This window comes from Denticeps clupeoides, chromosome 16 (genome assembly GCF_900700375.1).
Source record: "Denticeps clupeoides chromosome 16, fDenClu1.1, whole genome shotgun sequence".
NCBI lineage: Eukaryota > Metazoa > Chordata > Actinopteri > Clupeiformes > Denticipitidae > Denticeps > Denticeps clupeoides.
Window position 1 is genome coordinate 11,172,852 of NC_041722.1, and position 17,941 is coordinate 11,190,792.

At 41.1% G+C, this 17,941-nt stretch overlaps 1 protein-coding gene across 11 annotated transcripts in view; it reads left to right on the forward strand.

Annotated features, from left to right (window-relative positions):
* ppfibp2a (PPFIA binding protein 2a) overlaps positions 1-16,266 on the forward strand; it is a 33,321-nt gene extending 17,055 nt beyond the window's left edge. For 5 of the 11 annotated variants that reach the window (XM_028956093.1, XM_028956097.1, XM_028956099.1 and 2 more), the window contains 20 exons: positions 487-723; positions 1,634-1,726; positions 5,218-5,329; positions 5,906-5,938; positions 6,663-6,724; positions 7,648-7,723; positions 7,821-7,915; positions 9,126-9,190; positions 10,270-10,330; positions 10,452-10,487; positions 10,645-10,777; positions 12,585-12,717; positions 12,810-12,938; positions 13,073-13,223; positions 13,546-13,657; positions 13,796-13,884; positions 13,965-14,087; positions 14,221-14,346; positions 14,435-14,623; positions 15,211-16,266. In XM_028956093.1, coding sequence (XP_028811926.1) covers positions 487-723; positions 1,634-1,726; positions 5,218-5,329; positions 5,906-5,938; positions 6,663-6,724; positions 7,648-7,723; positions 7,821-7,915; positions 9,126-9,190; positions 10,270-10,330; positions 10,452-10,487; positions 10,645-10,777; positions 12,585-12,717; positions 12,810-12,938; positions 13,073-13,223; positions 13,546-13,657; positions 13,796-13,884; positions 13,965-14,087; positions 14,221-14,346; positions 14,435-14,623; positions 15,211-15,420 — 2,265 coding nt within the window. In that variant the 3' untranslated portion in view covers positions 15,421-16,266. The remainder of the gene's footprint in view (positions 1-486; positions 724-1,633; positions 1,727-5,217; positions 5,330-5,905; positions 5,939-6,662; positions 6,725-7,647; positions 7,724-7,820; positions 7,916-9,125; positions 9,191-10,269; positions 10,331-10,451; positions 10,488-10,644; positions 10,778-12,584; positions 12,718-12,809; positions 12,939-13,072; positions 13,224-13,545; positions 13,658-13,795; positions 13,885-13,964; positions 14,088-14,220; positions 14,347-14,434; positions 14,624-15,210) is intronic. The other 6 variants (XM_028956094.1, XM_028956095.1, XM_028956100.1 and 3 more) reach the window with 6 other exon arrangements.
* Positions 16,267-17,941: the final 1,675 nt, after the last annotated feature.

The following is a 17,941-nucleotide window of genomic DNA, read 5'->3' on the forward strand; positions in this document are numbered from 1 at the left end:
CTCATTTATCAATAGTAAACCTTCCTGGAAAGTAGGAAACTAAAACACACACACACACACACACTGGCCTAGATTACAACTAATTCTGAAAAGGCGAACAGGACCCATTCCACACTACCCATCACACACCAGGCCAGAGGATGTATTTAGCCTGGAAAACCACTTTGCCAGCCCTGACAACTTAAGTATTTTCTCTGACCACAGGCAGCGCAGCTTTTCTCTTTGTGGTGTTAGTAACTATACTAGCCACTGACGCACTTTGTGCGGTTCTTGAATATTCCATCCCATAAACAGCTGCAAGTAGCACAAATCGAGAACGGCAAGCTCTTTGTAAGGAGAGAAGCTCACTCTCCTAGTAAAAACTGTGTGGGGCGAAACCCTGCGGCTTAAGATGTAAAGTCCATGTCACGCACGCTCCCCGCGTCCGGATTCTCTTTTTCCTCCCTTTCATCGTGCGCTCCCTCTTGTCTCTCTCTGCTTCTACAGAGTGTAGTGAATCTCATTAGCGAGCTGCAGGAGCAAATGTGTAGGATTCAGCTGGAGCTTCACAGTAAAATAAGAGAGAAGCAGGCCGCGGAGATGGACGCTGAGGGCGGCCCAGGCGGCCATGGTAGCGGCCCGGCGCAGTCGCTCGCCTGCGAGACGGAGGAGGAGGTCGTGGAGGGCCCTGATCCGGCCGATTCCGATTCCGAACTCAGCTGCGGCTTCTGTGGAAGGCAGAGTGTAGGGAAAACTTACGAATGAGAATTTGCCATTTTGGACAAAACTACTAAGATCCACTTATGCACTCACAGTGGTTTGAAGCTGCATTAACCAGGATTGTTTTTTGGGGACATGCCTATAATAAGCACTTTTTCTGTTGCTAACATTATTGGATGTTGATGTCATGTTTCGTTGGGCTGTATTTTCCTGGCGCTTAATGAGTCACGAGTTCACTAATTCAAAGTTTGAATTAAAGCACAAATTATTTTCACGCTTGACTTCAAACAGCCATGATTCTGAGATGTCCACAGATTCCCCAGTAGACAGGGCTATTAGTGGAGAGTGAAGCCAAGGGGCCAAGCGAGCAGAAGGCATGCTGTGTGACACCGATTTGTGTGACACATTGACAGGAGGTGGTTAATGTCATTCAGAATGAGGCCAAGTGAGATCTGTCAATCATCCTTATTCAACTTTGAACTTTGTTCAGTAGTGTGTCTTCTGGGTTTTGGAAATAATTACAGGCAAACAGGAAAGGGTTGGGTGGATATTTAGTTCCTCCTCTGCCAGTCATTTCTGGTTTGTCTCTAATTATATCTGTAAATCCAGAATACGTATTTGATGTGATATTAGCGAATCTACTTCAGCACCAGGAAAATGTGTCTGTCTAGTACTTTAACATGTGGATGGTGTTTCTGCACATTTTAACACAAGGTGCATGCTGAGTGACGTTTGCGTAGTCAAGGGTCGGCGCTAGCCCTGTTTTTAATTAATTGAATAAATCACTAATACTAATGTTTGGATTTACCATGTACGAAACAAAAATACTGGTTCTAGATGAGAAGGATTTGCGTCCTCTGTCTTTTCAGTGGCTGGATTTTGCCTAATAATTTCCCAACTAATTACAGTCTATCCCCTCATTCTTTTCTGCCAGGGCCTGCTGCAGGAGCTGAGGCTTCTAAGGGATAAAGTAAATGAGCTGGAGGATGAGAAGTCCCAGTACGAGCGAAAACTCAAGGCTACGAAGGTAAGCATAAAAGGGTTGAAAAAAGGGACAGTTAATAAATCAAGTGTGCCATATTCCTCTAAATGACATGTCTGGGCTGCTTAGTTTCCACTGGTAACTGCGTTTTAATTTCAGACCTTCGTCCCACTAAATGAAGCTTTAGAGAGCAGGGTTCCAGACTCGCTTTTTCCCACAAGGACTGGTGCTTCAGGCTGATGGATTTAGAATCACCAAAGTCCAAATTTAAGAGCACTGTCTAAAACACTTTCCTGCCTAGAATTGCATGGCCGCAGCTGTTAGTGATGATGAAAAGGAAAATTAACAGTGCAGGCATGTACAAATGGGACTTAATAATAACCAATTGTAATGGACTAGGGTGAAGGAGGGAAGCATCTTATAGGCACGCCATCTATAAATATGTTGGCAGAATGTGACCACGATCAAGTTCTGGAGCCCTGGTGACTCACTGCCACCACACCCACGCTTGGGCTGCTTATGTAGAGGTGGTTTAGAGGTTCTGAAACTGTGAAATCCGAAACAAGATTTTTTTTTATCCATTTTGGACTGGACAACAACCAATTGGTTGGTTGAAACCGAATCAGGAACTGAAATGTCCAGGGTGTGCTTCAGTAACACACTAAGAGTCCCCCTCTCCTTCTTCTTTTCCTTCCTCTGCCTCCTCTCCCTCTCTAGCTGTCGATCTCTTACTCTCTGCACGTGTGCTACCAGTCAGTGGTGAGCCAGCTGTCCAGCCTGAGGCTGACAGTGGAGCACCTGCAGGTGGAGAGGCAGCAGTGGGAGGAGCGCTGCAGGACACTCCAGGTGCCCTTCATCACTCCTTCTTCCATCACCATGCTTAAATTCATCCTATACATGGTCGATCCTGTCTGTCTCCCACTTTTTCACCGTTCACCTTTTGTACCATTCACCTAATCTCAATATCGAATATTATTACATCTTAGCGATATATATTCATTATATATATATATATATTAAAGCCAGTTTTTTTCTATTAGACCCTTGAGGTTTAAGTCTAGACTTGGTGTGAGTGTGTGAATGGATGGTTGTGTGCATGTGCCCAGTGTGGTGAGGCCCCATATCCCGAGACCCTGCTTTGGATGTATGTGAAGTGTGTGACTGAAGTCCGAGTTAAGTGTTGCTCAAGTACACAATTTTAGTAAGTGGGATTTGAACCTGTGACTTTGTGATCATTTGGTTCTTAGGCAATTGTGTTATACACTAGGCTACTACCATTACTGTGCACACAACAGACACAAACAACAGGAGCAGTGGGGAGACATTTTAGAATTATAAGGAACATCACATCGCGATTCAACAGTATAGCTGTTCAATCGGCCTTTACTCGCATCTCTTCTGTCAGTTTTACGCGTAGTTGAAGATTCTGGAAATTCTGTTATTTCTTACTTCTAAGCTCTACTTATAAATAGACAAGTGCTTGCATGACCGGCTCCTCCTGGGTTATTTAACTTTCTCTCTTTACTATGTGGGGACAACGGCCACACTGTACCACACTGACAGGCTCTGATTACACAAATAGTTCCAAAAGGGACTCTGTGATGGATGAGTAAGTTCCTCTTGTTCCTCTGGTTGAACTGTAGATTGCAGGTAACGCTATTCCACCTTTTTTTTAATCCCTGTGTAACCTGTTATTGACTCACCACCCAAGAGCTCGCCTGACATGTTCTCTTTTGTGTGTCAAGTAACTGTCTTGTCTTGCAAAGAACTAAAATCCATTTAAGAACAGAGGAAGCTGTGTCATCACACCTAACCTCTACCTGCACTTTTCTGTTAATTATAAATAATTAATCATAAAAAGTAATCTCCTTATTTATCATTGACTTCACTAAATCCTATCAGTGTAATTGATATGTGAATGATATTTTGTAAATTAAATCTTAGCTACACTGTAGTCACACTTTGGTTGATACAAAAATATCCCAAGATGCTTTGTTTTCCTTTGTGCCCAAAATATAGTAAGATAATAATCCAAATTAGTGAGTGAATGTGAGTAACGTCAGTAATGACAAGTGTACTGTAGAAGATAAGAGCAGCAAAAATAAACAGAGTAACAAAAGTATACTAAACGTACAATATCAAAAGTATATATAAATGCATATATACACTGAGAAATATGTATGAATTGTTTATCAATATAAATGAACACTGCTCAAAACAATTCAGGGAACACAAAAATAAGACATCCTAGATCTGAATGAATTAAATATTCTTATTAAATTGTTTGTTTTTTTACATAGTTGAATGTGCTGACAACAAAATCACACAAAAATTACTGATGGAACTCAAATTTAATCAACCGATGGTGGTCCAGCCACATGCATTGTCTGGCATTGTCTTGCATTAGGAGGAACCCAGGGATGACCACGCAGAACCACGCCTTGTTTGGGGACGTCATGCTAATTGCTTATAATTTCCACCTATTGTCTATTCCATTTGAACAACAGCATGTGAAATTGATTGGCAATCAGTCTTGCTTCCTAAGTGGACAATTTGATTTCACAGAAGTGTGATTGATTTAGAGTTACATTGTGTTTAAGTGTTCCCTTTATTTTTTTGAGCAGTGTATATATGTAAATATTTAACCATAGAAAAATAAAAACTCTGTATGTATATACACATAAAATATATGTCTGTACTGTATGTATGTACAGAGTGGATAAATACACACACTGCACATACGAAACTACCATGGTGTGTTGGATGTGTGTGTTTATAAGTATATGTGTGTGTGATCAGCTGCAATGAATTTGTTGTAAAGTCTGACAGCAGTTGGAAGGAAATTCTTTCTGAATCTCTCCTTCCCATATTGTGGATGCAGGGACCTTCCACCCAAGAAGCTGCACAGTGCCGTCAGTTTTGTGCATGGGGTTGTTATCCAATAGGGATGACATCTTAGCTTCCATTCTCCTGTCACTCCACTGGGTCCAGAGGGCATCCCAGAGTAAAGCTGGCTCTCCAGATCAGCCTGTTCAGCTTCTGTCTGTCGCAAGCAGAGATGCTGCTGCCCCAGCATTCCACACCATAAACGATGGCTTATACCAACACAGAGTCATAAAATGTCTTCAGGAACAGCCCCTGCACTCAGCCCCTGCACTCCATAAGACCTGAGCCATCAGAACCGCTGTTATTTGTAGACGGCATTTGTGTGTCCAGTGCAGTTTATTGTTCAGATGAAAACCAAGGTACCTGTAGCTCTCCACAGCATCAATGTCCCAACGGCCTTTAGCTGTTTCAGATGTGGAGTTTTTTGCACTGGTACCACGCAAGATATTTTCCCGAGCTCTGGTGATTTAGTTAATCACTTCACATCCCCCATCAGCAGAAAGCTCTCTCCAGATTCCACTGATATTGTTCTGCTGGAGTAGGTTTTCCATCCTGTAGTTGTCTTTCCCATTCCTGATCAATCTTTTTTTTTTTTTTTTTTATAAAATATAATATTATAAAACACTCTTTCACTCTGTGTTTCTGAACAGGCAGAAATATCCAACCTCCAGCATCTGCTGCTCACTAAGAAAACTGAGATCGAGCATCTGCAGGCTCAGCTGCTCTCCAGAGCACCAGTGTCCATGGACAGTGCAGAGAGAGGTACACATTGGTGCTGTAGGTGTGGGTGCATCATAGCATGCATATTAACAGTGTTTAATGCCTTGAAGGAAAGCAGGAGGCAAAAAGATGTGTCTAAGCACTGAAGCGCTGACATTCCATATTTCATGTTCATATTCATCAACTAGTTCGTGACCATAGACTTTACATCAAATAGTAATAGTTCATCATAGGATAAAGGTCACTACATCTGTCATGAACAAATTAAACAAAATGCTGCATTAATTGGTTTCTTTTTGTCACTCATTTGCAGGGATAAATGTAGGCAAATATAATTTATTTATTTATTTTATTAAATCAGCACTGCAGGTAGATGATGCAGCAACTAGCTCCCGTACAGCAGGGGTGCACAGACTACTTCTGCGCTGACACACCTGATTCAGTCAGCACATGGCCATGCCCTTTATGGGTTCAGTGAGGGTTTACAGGCGAAACCTCTTGATGACTGTTGCTGTGCACACCTGCTGTGGCATGAGGTGTTAGCCTGTGTGTGTGTGTGGTGTGGCGGTATCTAACAATGACTGTCTCTTCTCCATCTCACTCCACCCTCACTGTCAGAGGAGATATACAGGAGGAGGCTCAACAACAAACGTAAGCCCATAATATGTGGCACACACACACACTTACTCCTTTGTGAATAATGTTATGAATTAACAAATGTATTATACGTGTATAACTAATTATACATAAGCATTTATAAACCTAAACATAGTCACCTTGAACTTTACTGCAATTATAAAAGCACTCTTTTATATTTTTTCCTCTCCAAGATAGGAATATGTGTAACTTATATTCTGTATACCTTTTTCACAAATATGCACATGCAAATATATAGTAAACATGTTTATAGGTTACACTTGCCTACATAAAAGTGTGTGTACACTCACACACACAGAGTCCTTATTTTCTTTTCTACCTGCTTCTAATCCTTCCTGGCTACTCTTTGTGTGTGTGTGGGTGTGTGTGTGTGTGTGTGTCTGTACTGTTTTGGCAAGTGTTGTGCAAGAACCTTCCCGCTGTCTGAACAAATCCTTTATAATAACTTGCCTCGCTCCCTTCTTGTGTCATGCAAACTGAATGACCGGCAATCTTCTTTCTGTTTGTACTGAAACAGAGTCAAGAAAATGTTTTACTCTACTTGTGACCTTTTACCAACTGAAAGTCCTTATTGTGCCCTTCTGATTATTTAACTTCATATCCATATGCAATTCAACACCCTTCGGACATTAATATTTCCTCTCTTCTGCATCTGACCTCATTTCATCACATCTGCATTTTTAATTTCTGGTACTGAAGCTTCCAATTATTTCAACAGATCAGGAGTTACAAAGACTGAAGACGGGAATGGAGTCACTCATAGCTGCAAATGAAGAAAAGGTGGGGACCTTAAGCTCTGCACAGCCACAGGTGTCCACTGTGTGTCTTGGCATTTTGAGTTTCTGCTCCAGGGCAAAATAAATGTGGATTATGTACCATTTTGGGCAGTGCCATAAGCTTTTGGCTGTGGTTCCTTGTGATCTCCCTACAAAGGTGGTGCAGTCCAAGGCTAAAAAAAGTAATAGCAAGAATAAGAGCTTTTGATATTTATTCATGTCAGATTTTTATATTTTATATATATTACATTGAATTAATTTATATTGAAAATAATACTTCAGAAAAATTCACTTTTCTAATGTTTGGATATTTTGTGAAATGAGATGACGTGACAAAATCATAAATTCAATTTCAGTGTTAGCGTGCTAGACTTAGAGAAGAAAAAATGTGTTTAGGAATAAAGTACTAATTCTTTACATGGAGCCAGTGTCCCTGGCTGATTATTTTGAAATTATTGTTTTAAGTTCCCCATTCCCACACCATTCTCTACAGGGTTAGATAGGGACAGTTTTACAACACACTGGGGTCTTTGTTCTCCCTCCTTTCCTCTTTCTGTGTGGACTGATGGACTCCGTGAGATGTTAGCATGTTTTTTAGGGCCTCAGCCAGACTCATTTCCACAGCACTGCACACTTATACCAGCCAGACAGGGCCAAAGCCGCGTAATGGAGTTACCATTTAAGTAGACGTGGCGGGGCCAAGGCAGGGGCACCACTTCAAAACACACATTGGCCTGTGATGTGCGAGCCACTGCTCCCATTTCCTGCTGCGCCGCAGCTGGCTGCTGCCCAGTCTCCAGCACAGCCACCCAACTGCATAAATCACGCCAGGGAGCAGCATGGACTAATGCACTGTCACGTTAATCAGTTCATCACTCAATCATGAAAATGGTGTGTGATGGATTTGTATGTGTGTTTGTAATTTAGGATCGACGCATTGAAGAACTTACCATCCTGCTGAGCCAGTGCAGACAGTTCAGGGAAGTCACGGTTGTGATGCCAGGTAAAATAGTACCGTGCTGCTTGACGTACAATTGTTTCTGACTAAAACATCTATCCATCATCCCAGAACATTGTGGGATTTAAACATGTCGTTCCAGTGGCAAGAGAGCGAGTCCTGACAGGCAGCAGTGAGGACGGGAGAATGAATGGTGATGTGAGGATGAGGTCCTTCTCTCTCAAAGCTCACTCAGAGGTGAGGGTAGGAGTGACGTGCAATGTCAGCATGTCTAGCCAGCATGAGTCAGTAGATTATTGGTTTGAACCGATTTTGCATTGAAAATTGCATTGCTGGAATCATCTTCCTTATAACTTGCATGCATCACAAAGTACACTGCTCAAAAATGTAATGGGAACACTTTAACACTTAACTCCAAGTCAATCACACTGTGAAATCAAACTGTTCACTTGGGAAGCAACACTGATTGACAATCAATTTCAATTAGCAAGACAATGTCCATGGTGTGTCTGCTCAAACGGTCAGAAGCAGACTCCATGAGGGTGGTATGAAGGCCTGACGTCCACAGGTTGGGGTTGTTCTTACAGCCCAACAGCGTGCAACCAAGATTGCCAAATTTGCCACTGGCGCCCTGTGTTCTTCACAGATGAAAGGACATGAGGACATGTGATAGACTTGACAGTCTGGAGATGCCATGGAGAGTGCTATGGACTGGCCTGCCCGTTCCCAAGACCTGAATCCAATTGACCACATCTGGGACATAATTTCTCGCTCCATTCACCAATGGCACATTGCACTGTAGACTCTCCAGAAGCTGGCAGATGCTTTAGTCTCCAGACCTCCATGGGTTGATAAATGTGATTTCCATTGATAATTTTTGTGTGATCAGCACATTCAACTATGTAAAGAACAAAATATTTCGTAAAAATATTTCATTCATTTAGATCTAGGATGTCTTATTTTTGTGTTCCTTTTTTTATTTTGAGCAGTGTATTATAATGCTAGCAATGAGGGTTTATTTAAAAATGGTTTAGCTAATCCACTAATATAAAATACTGATATATTAATTATTAATCAGGATTTTATTTTATTGATGTGTTTTATTGCATTGATGTATAGCATCAATGTTAGTTAACAACTTAAAATATATGCTTAATGTATGGACTTTTGTTGAGTTGACCCTCTTCTTCCAATTGGACATTGGAATAATGTCCTGTTTTAATGGCACCTGGAATATCTTCTGGAATCCAAAGCTTATAAATTTGGTATTTCATTACTTAAATTTCTTTTTCATTTTATTTCAAATGTTGCTCCTGTTTTTTCCTCTCATATTGGCTGGGTGGCCTTGCTTCCAGAGTCACATAGCTCAATCACAGCTACTTGTACATTTATGGCATTGCATAAGAAACATTACTTAAGCTCTATTATTTGTTTTCTGTTGTTGCAGTTGTCCAGTGGATCATCTCCAGTTCTTCCATCACCTCTGTCTAATCAAAGAGACAATGAATCCAGGTAATCATGCTTCAGACTGTGTTGCACTGTAGGCGTTGCAAAATTATTACCATTACAAAGAAGGGGCACACTCTTTAATTGCAAATGAGAATAAACACAATTGTGCGACCAGCCCCGTACTTTCTGCACATAAGCAAAATGTGCAATTTACTCTTTAAATGGTCCACATCATAGCAATTGCTTTATAAAATTACACCCATAAAAGCTACACAACAAACACACAGTGTATCCGGAAAAGTATTTAAAGCACATCACTTTTCCCACATTTTGTTATGTTACAGGCTAATTCCAAAATGGATAAAAAAAAATTTCTCAGAATTCTACACACAACACCCCATAATGACAACTTGAAAAAAGTTTACTTGAGGTTCTGGAGCCTTTGACATGAAGCTCAAAATTGAGCCTGAAGTTCCAAATTTCCCCTGATTATCCTTGAGATGTGTCTGCACCTTAATTGGAGTCCACCTGTGGACAACGCAGTTAATTGAACATTGAAAGGCACATTTATTTCTATATAAAGTCCCTTAGTTGACAGTTCATGTCAGAGCATAAACCAAGCATGAAGTCAAAGGAAATGTCTGTAGACCTCTGAGACATGATTGTTTCAAGGCACAAATTTGGAGAAGTTTACTGCTTTAAAGGTTGCTGCTTTGAAGGTCCCAATGGCCTCCATGATCCATAAGTAGGAGTTCAAAATGACCAGTCTCTTCCTAGAGCTGGCCTGCCACCAAAAATTTTCAGGGAGAAGGGCACCACTCATCACCAGGCCAATACCATCCCTACAATGAAGCATGGTTGTGGCAGCATCATGCTGTGGGGATGTTTTTCAGCTGCAGGAATTTGGAGACTAGTCAGGATGGAGGGGAAGATGACTGTAGAATAATACTGTAACATTAAAAAAAGTGATGTGCTGTGAATATTTTCCGGATGCACTGCATTTTTGTCTATTATATCTTTTATAGTTTTTTTTTTCGTTTTGTGTTTCTTTTCCCCCAGACACACTAGATTTACGCTTACACTACTGGAACCAGTTTTTTACGGAACCATTGTTATCATTAATAATTTTATATCCTCCATAGGTTACAACCAAGACTGTTATCATCTAGTATGGAAGATTTACAGAGTGCATCTACACAAAAGGTATTCAAGTTCTTTACAATTTGCCAGGTTCAAATAAATGAAGGTCTAATAATAGACATAATTTGATTGTGATCCAAATATATGGTCTTGTTTTTCCCATCCATGCATTCAATATATTCAGAATCTGCAGAATGGAACATTAGTAGAGCCTGCAGAGGTATGGAAATTCACACCCAAAAGACTGAAATTACAACTAATTCAGTAGCTAACTGAACATGATTTGTCAATATTCTCTTCCCCCCAAAAAAACAAAGCTAGGCAATTTTGCTTACAGATTTAATTAAATTGACTAATAACATGTTGTATTTTATTAGAATCAAAACAGAGATGAAAGCCTGACGCCACCTGGTCAGCGTTCTCTTCCTGAGCCGAAGCGAGCGAGCGACAGCAGTGACAGCTCAGCACACAAGACCCCAGATGAGAGCGAGGATGGAGACTTCAGTCTGAGTATGTACACTTATAAACATTTAAATCCACATCGGGTCGTAATGCCAACATGCAAATAGTTGAGGAGAAGAGAAAAGCCCAGCATGTTTTGGAATGTTTTGATTCCAGCAATTTGTGTCCCAGAGGGTCAAAATAATATTTTCTTCAGAAATAAAAAAAATACATAAATGAACAAATACACATTTTGCAATGGTGTTTTTGCATACATTTCAGCATTAAATGATGAACTAGGCTACTTTCACTCAGGTGCAGTTTCACGCCCAAGTCTTCACACGGATTGAAATTTGTGAGGGGAAAGGTGAAATCTGTTTTTCAACTCAGTGTCTACTACCTTGGCTTTGGGTCAAAATATCTTGGAACAAGCTATTCATTATCCATTTACATTTAGATTTACAGCATTTATCAGACGGTCTTATCCAGATCAGTAGTTACAGGGACCGTCCCCCCCTGAAGCAACTTACGGTTAAGTGTCTTGAACACAATGGTAGTAAATGGGATTTGAACCTGGGTCTTCTGGTTCATAGGCGAGTGTGTTACCCACTAGGCTACTACCACCCGTTATCCCCATTATCTCATTATTGTGCTCTTTTTATTCACTTCTGCCTTAAAGTGTCTCCATATTATTACAACAACATAATATGAGGCCCTTACTTTAGCCTTTAGTCTTTAGACCTTTACTTTTTTGGTGTACTGTCTTTTGTACTTTCTTTTTATCCAGTGAATACACCAGTTGAGACTGTAAAATATGTGTGATATACAAATTAGTGTATCTTTCTGCATTGAAGAAACTGAAGATCTTATTATTATAACTATTATTTTTATTCAAATTATAATTATACTGGTTTCTTCATCTAATTCACGGCAAAACAGATGCCATGTTTTGTCATGATGTCAGTCCATGATGTCAAATAACAACTCAGTATTTTAACTTTCAGATTATGTATATTTCTGATGTAGTTTACTGTAAAGTGCCACATAATTGAAATATATAGTATGATGCACCTTTTATGTGGAAATATTCCTCTTATGACTCACAACTCTCACTTCCTATACACTTTTCTTCTTTATGTGTGTGTGTGTGTGTGTGTGTGTGTGTGTGAGAGTTTGTGTGCCTGTGGCTTTTCTTTATTTACTTCTTTGGTGGGAAATGGCTGAAGACCGTTGCAGGAGTTCCAGTGCTCCTGTTTTAGGTACCTCGCTCTCTTTCTCAGGAGAAACTCACTTGCCTTTTTTATTTTGGGCCTCTTGGCAGCGTGGGGAAAAATCCACAGGTCTCAGATCACAGCCGATGCCTGGCCTTTGATCAGGTCTAATCGGACGAGGCAAATTTATTCATATCCCCCCTCATATGGCTCGCAGGCTGTTAGACCCACCCAGTGGCTGGACTGTGGCTGAAATGGGCCCTGAAGTGGTGTCTTTTGATATGTAACTCAAACCATATGGTGGTGAGGCCCCATGATTCTTTATTGAGCCCTAGCACATTGCACATGTTCTAGTAACGTTTTCTCATGGTTCAAAACTTGAAGGTGCTTTGATTTGTACTTTCAAGAAATCACACACAATTTAAATACGTTTTTAGTGGTTTGTGATAGGACTAAATTATGAAAATGTATTAAATAAATTAATGAAACTTTTTTTCTAAGTGTTACGTTGCTCACCTTTGGATCGTCAGGAAAACGAGATTTTTGCTTCTTCTATAGAATATAGTTACTGAATCTACACTAAGGGCTCCATAGGAAAAAAGCAGTGTGTGTGGTTAATGTGAGAGGTACAATATCAGTTATTGAACTATTCTTTTTGTTGGTAGGGAAAACTGAGAAGACGGATGACACAACATCTTCAGACGTCTCCCCCATGTCTTCTGGAGCAGATTCGGGACAGCAGTCCCCTGTGGCACAGGAAAACAAAAACAACAAAAGCATTAAAAAGCTTTGGGGAAAGTGAGAATTCCAGCTTTCTCAACTTTAACCACAATTTACATTGTGCGATTATTTGCATAATTTAATGTAAGCCTTTCTCCTTGATTGTGAAGAATCAGGAGGACTCAGTCAGGCGGCCTGAATGGGGATGACCTGGGGCCTACTGAGTTCAGAAGGGGGGGCCTGAGGGCCACAGCTGGGCCCAGGTTGGCTCGGACCCCTGACTCTGGCAGCTCAGTCTGGTAAGCATCAACTGTCGTCTGTGTAGAGATCTTTACTTGGATTAAAAGTTGGGGTGAAATAAAATGACTAGATAAATACAGTCTGATGTGTCAGAAGGGGGTGGAGCTGACAGGGGGATCACTATTTCCCTCAGCGACAAGAACACACCGTTCTCCAAGTGGACCAGAGAGCAGGTGTGTGGCTGGCTGGAGGACTTTGGCCTTGGTCAGTATGTGAATCTCAGCAGACAGTGGATTGAAAGTGGACAGACTCTTCTATCGGCCACACCCCAAGACTTTGAGAAGGTGATGTCACAATTTCAGCAACAATTTACTTTTACAGACTTTGCAGTTGGCAACCATGTGCCATGTTGGATACTAAGTTGGCATGGGTGCAGTCACAGCCCAAAATGGTCAGATAATTACCCCAAATAACCTAGTTACAGGTCCAGACTCCATTAAATGACCTGGACCGGGGTGGAGTTGTCATTTTTGCGTGATTAGAATGTTATGCATGTATATGACTTGTTTACTTGGAAAAATATATATTGCCAAAAAAAATAAAATATATTTTTTTGTATGTGTGTGTGGCTTCACTGAATCATGACTTTTTGTGTGTTTTCCACAGGAAATGGGCATTAAGCATCCTCTGCACAGAAAGAAGCTCCAGCTTGCTATGAGGACATTTAGCACCAAAATGATGGAGAAATACTCAGAGGTTGACCCCATCTGGGTCACACGTATGTTCAGTTTCTTCTGCACTGCACCTGCAGCATAACATCATCAGAGCACAGTATTCGTCGTTAATTAATGAATCAAGATTTTTTCTACTCAGTTGCTATTCAGTAATTTGTATTGTACATTTTTGTCTTTCTCAGGCTGGTTGGATGACATTGGTTTACCTCAGTATAAAGACCAGTTCCATGAGAGTCGAGTGGATGGGAGGATGCTGCAGTATCTGACAGTGGTGAGAACACAGGCTGAAGGCCTCCTTCGGTTTTAGAAGTGCGACTCTTTAATATTTCTCCTTTTCCTTTTTTTTATCAGAATGACCTTCTGTTCCTCAAAGTAACCAGTCAGCTCCATCACCTCAGCATCAAGTGTGCCATTCACGTCCTCCATGTTAACAAGTTCAACCCCTACTGTCTGAGGCGCAGGCCAGGAGATGAGGTGAGAACATTGGCTCCCTACATCTTGTAAAGTGGTAGAATTGAGTCCCCAAGATATGATGACAATTGCAGTCTGGCCCTCTCTGATTTACTGATCAGCCTGGCTTTTCTTACCCTCTCTGTCCATTCTGAAGAATAAGACCTCTCCATCTGAGGTGGTGCAGTGGTCTAACCACCGTGTGATGGAGTGGCTGCGCTCTGTGGACCTGGCTGAATATGCTCCAAACCTGAGGGGCAGTGGAGTGCATGGAGGGCTGATAGTGAGCTCACTTTTTTATAAATGGACACACATATTTATAGACCAGTGTGGCAGCATGCAAACGTCCTTTTGTACCGATTTCCCATTAGATATTGGAGCCACGGTTTAACTCAGACACTCTGGCCATGCTGCTGAACATCCCACCTCAGAAGACCCTGCTCAGGCGTCACCTAGCCACCAACTTCACTTCGCTGGTGGGTCCACAGGCACAGCAGGAAAAGAGAGAGTATGCCACAGCTACCGGACACACACCACTCACCACTACAGCCAAAGTTAGGGTAAGATACGTTTTACTAAGACATGCTTAGTAAGACATTGCATTACCAACCATGTCAAATTCAATCAATTCTAAATATGTGAAACCCTTTACATTTAAGTGCACCAGGGCTTCAAATCTAGACTTTTTTTTTGCTGATCTGCTGCTATTTTAATATTGTGCAGCAATTTGTAGAATCTTGTTTTTACACTAAAATCATTTAAATAATAAATACCCTAGGTGATAACGTAAATGTGAATTTGATTTCATTCAAATTATGTTATAACATCCTAGTTTAAGTCACATAAACACAAGAATGCACATTTCACTGACGCAAATGAAAAGTGCATAACAAGTGTGCTGTTTTTTTCCAATGGAGCAACACAGCTTGCCAGCTCTCTTAAACCACTTGCTGGTGTTCCTTTTTGTACATGTTAAAAGACAGCACTTTCCAGACTAATTTTGAGGGGGGAAAAAAGCACACATTTGGACCAGTACAGTAATTACTGTTTCAGGCCTCATGAAACGGTCGCACTCTGTGCTGTTTGAGTGTGAATTTGTAGGTTAGCTGGTCGGTACGAGTTTAGTTCCCTATGCTTTCTATTACAGCCAAAGAAGCTTGGATTCACTCACTTCGGTCATCTGAGGAAGAGGCGACCGGACGACTCGGCAGATTATATTTGCCCCATAGACACGGCCTCTCTTCTCTCAGTGAACGGTGGCCCTCATCGGCCCTATGGCAGCTTTAGAGGCCTCAGCCCGATCCGAGACACAGACACAGACACAGAGAAAGTGGAACAGGTCGGGTCAAAATTTTAAACGTTGCCCCTCAACTGGCACTGCTGTGCTTGCAGGCATTAATCCTGACTTCCTGTTCCCAGTAACCTGCCTCGTCAGTAGCAATCAGGGTCTCTAACACGCCAGTACATGTGGACATTCGCCGGAGATTCACGCAGACGGATGAAGGCGGCGAATCGCTGGATGACGTGGAATGGTGATACATGCGGCTTCCTTTAATCTGTGAACCTTGGACTTTGTTGCAATGCTGATCTATAACTTCAGATCAATTATTTTCACTCATTCAAACATACTAACGCTGTGTCAACTGTCAGGTATAAAGTTTGTGACCACCTGCGACATGCATACAAAATTATTTATTTAAAGACCCTCGCTGCATTCCTCCTGCTTCCTGCTTTTGACATCATTACCCAACTGCTTCATTCTCATTATAGGTTTGCCGCACTACTTGGTCACACTTTATTCAGACGGTTCAGTCGTTACCTCGGGTGACCAGTTGATTCGATGTGAAAAGTTGCATATTTACTGACCAAATTGAACCAGTGTTTCTAACAGCAATGATGCTAAGTCTCTCTAAGAACATTATTTGGCGCAGGACTATCCAAGTGAAGTCTTGTCCAATTGAACCCGTCAGTCTAATTTCATTCAGGAAAATGGTACAGTTATGAGGCCCCCTTTTTGTTCAAAGAATGCTGTAATTAGATCCTGGAATTTATATTTTAGTCAATTTCCCCATGAACTTTCAACTTTGAACTTTCTGGGCACTTACATTTTAGGGAAATATTTGATATATATTTTTGTTCTGCCTGTAAAGTTTGGCCTTCATTGTTACAGTGACCATGCAATAAAAGAAATTATTCAAATTCACGTTTATGTTGCATGATCAGGCATCAGCATTTTTATTAGCATTGTTTTGCTAGGAGCCCACTGGTGAACCGAAGCCTTTCTTTGCCCCAGAGAACTCGATGGTAAGTTGAAGAATGTCCCCGCTGAGGGGACAGGCTGTGATGCATCCAGAGTTTCACCATGCAATCAGTAAGCATATATGAACGCCACGAGCACAAGTTAAAAATTAAACCAAGGACACTTTATTGCAAAGCCATGGCGTGTGACTTTTTTTTTCTGCTATAATTTACTGACCCCTAGTGGCAGAAGATGAATCTAACGACAAAGCTGCAAGGATGTGCAGGCTCATATAAATGCAAATGGATGGAGGTACCATTGTTAAGTTAACCCTCTTTATAAACGACTTTAAATGGGAAGTGTCAGAGTACAACATAAAAGGAGACTGTGTGGTTAAACTGTTGAGAAAATTTATTCCTGATCCTCGAACTTGCACACTCACTTTCTGCTCCTCACACTGACAGTAATATCATCGCTCGCAGACCTAGGCAGTCAGAGGGACGAGAGGCCATTCATTTCCACATTATGGCCAGATCAAAATGAAATGTAGCATTCATGCTTCTGTCGACTGGTGGGCATGAAATCCCTGGTGTCAGCTGCAGAGTGCCTGGCGCCTCAGGCCCTCTCCGTGCCATTAGTGGAGAGAACGCTCAGCGTCTTCAATGCTAACACTCGCTCTCCATGTCCACTGACTCACAGAGATTAACTCTGGGTCGTTGACCACCGCCTCATATTTATGCCCTTTTCCATGTCAACCTTAAGGGATTCTTCATATTGAAAAGGAGAATGCTGCATCAGGGAAATGAGATGACAGCTGTGATTCACTCTGCTCTATTGTCTGTAATATTTAAACAGGCATTTAATCCCTGTCACCGCCACCATTTTCATAAGAAAGGTGTAGTATTTAGTAAGTTATTAACTATTATAGTATATTAATCACACAGGATGTGCCACTGAGCAAAGCACCGTCCCCACACACTGTTCCCCGGGCGGCATGTCATGGCTGCCCACTGCTCACCAAGGGTGATGGTTAAAAGCAGAGGACACATTTCGTTGTGTGTTCTGTGCTTTATGTATTCACAATTGCAATCAATTCACTTTCATGTCATATTCAAAATTATTTTAGACTATTTGGATGAAGCAATATGTGCATTAGTTGTGTTGCATCTAAATGAACAATAAAATCAAGTTTTTTTTCCTGTATCTATTAAATATAGGCTAACACCAGTCCAGTCCTAAAACATTGCTGCAAGCAAGAGTTTCATCCATTCATCACACCCAATGTAGTCGAGCCAAACCATGCTATACCATCAGGTTTACTGTAAACCTTGTTATACTGCAATCACGTAGTAAACTACAAGTATCTTAAGTAATAGTGTAATCTTGGGAATCAGATCCTCTGTTAGTTGGGAGAATATGCAAAGTCATACCTGTCTATTATATAGTTCACTTAACTAAAAATAGTTAAGGAACGTTGGGATCTTTTTGCCACTTTTTCCCCATTTCATCCACATTGGAATAGAATTCAAATCCCATTTCCAAATGGCCATAAAGGGCAGCAGTCACAGCTCCTCTCAACCTCCATTGGATTAAGCACAACAATTAGCAAATCTTTGCATATCATTAAATCTTTAATGAA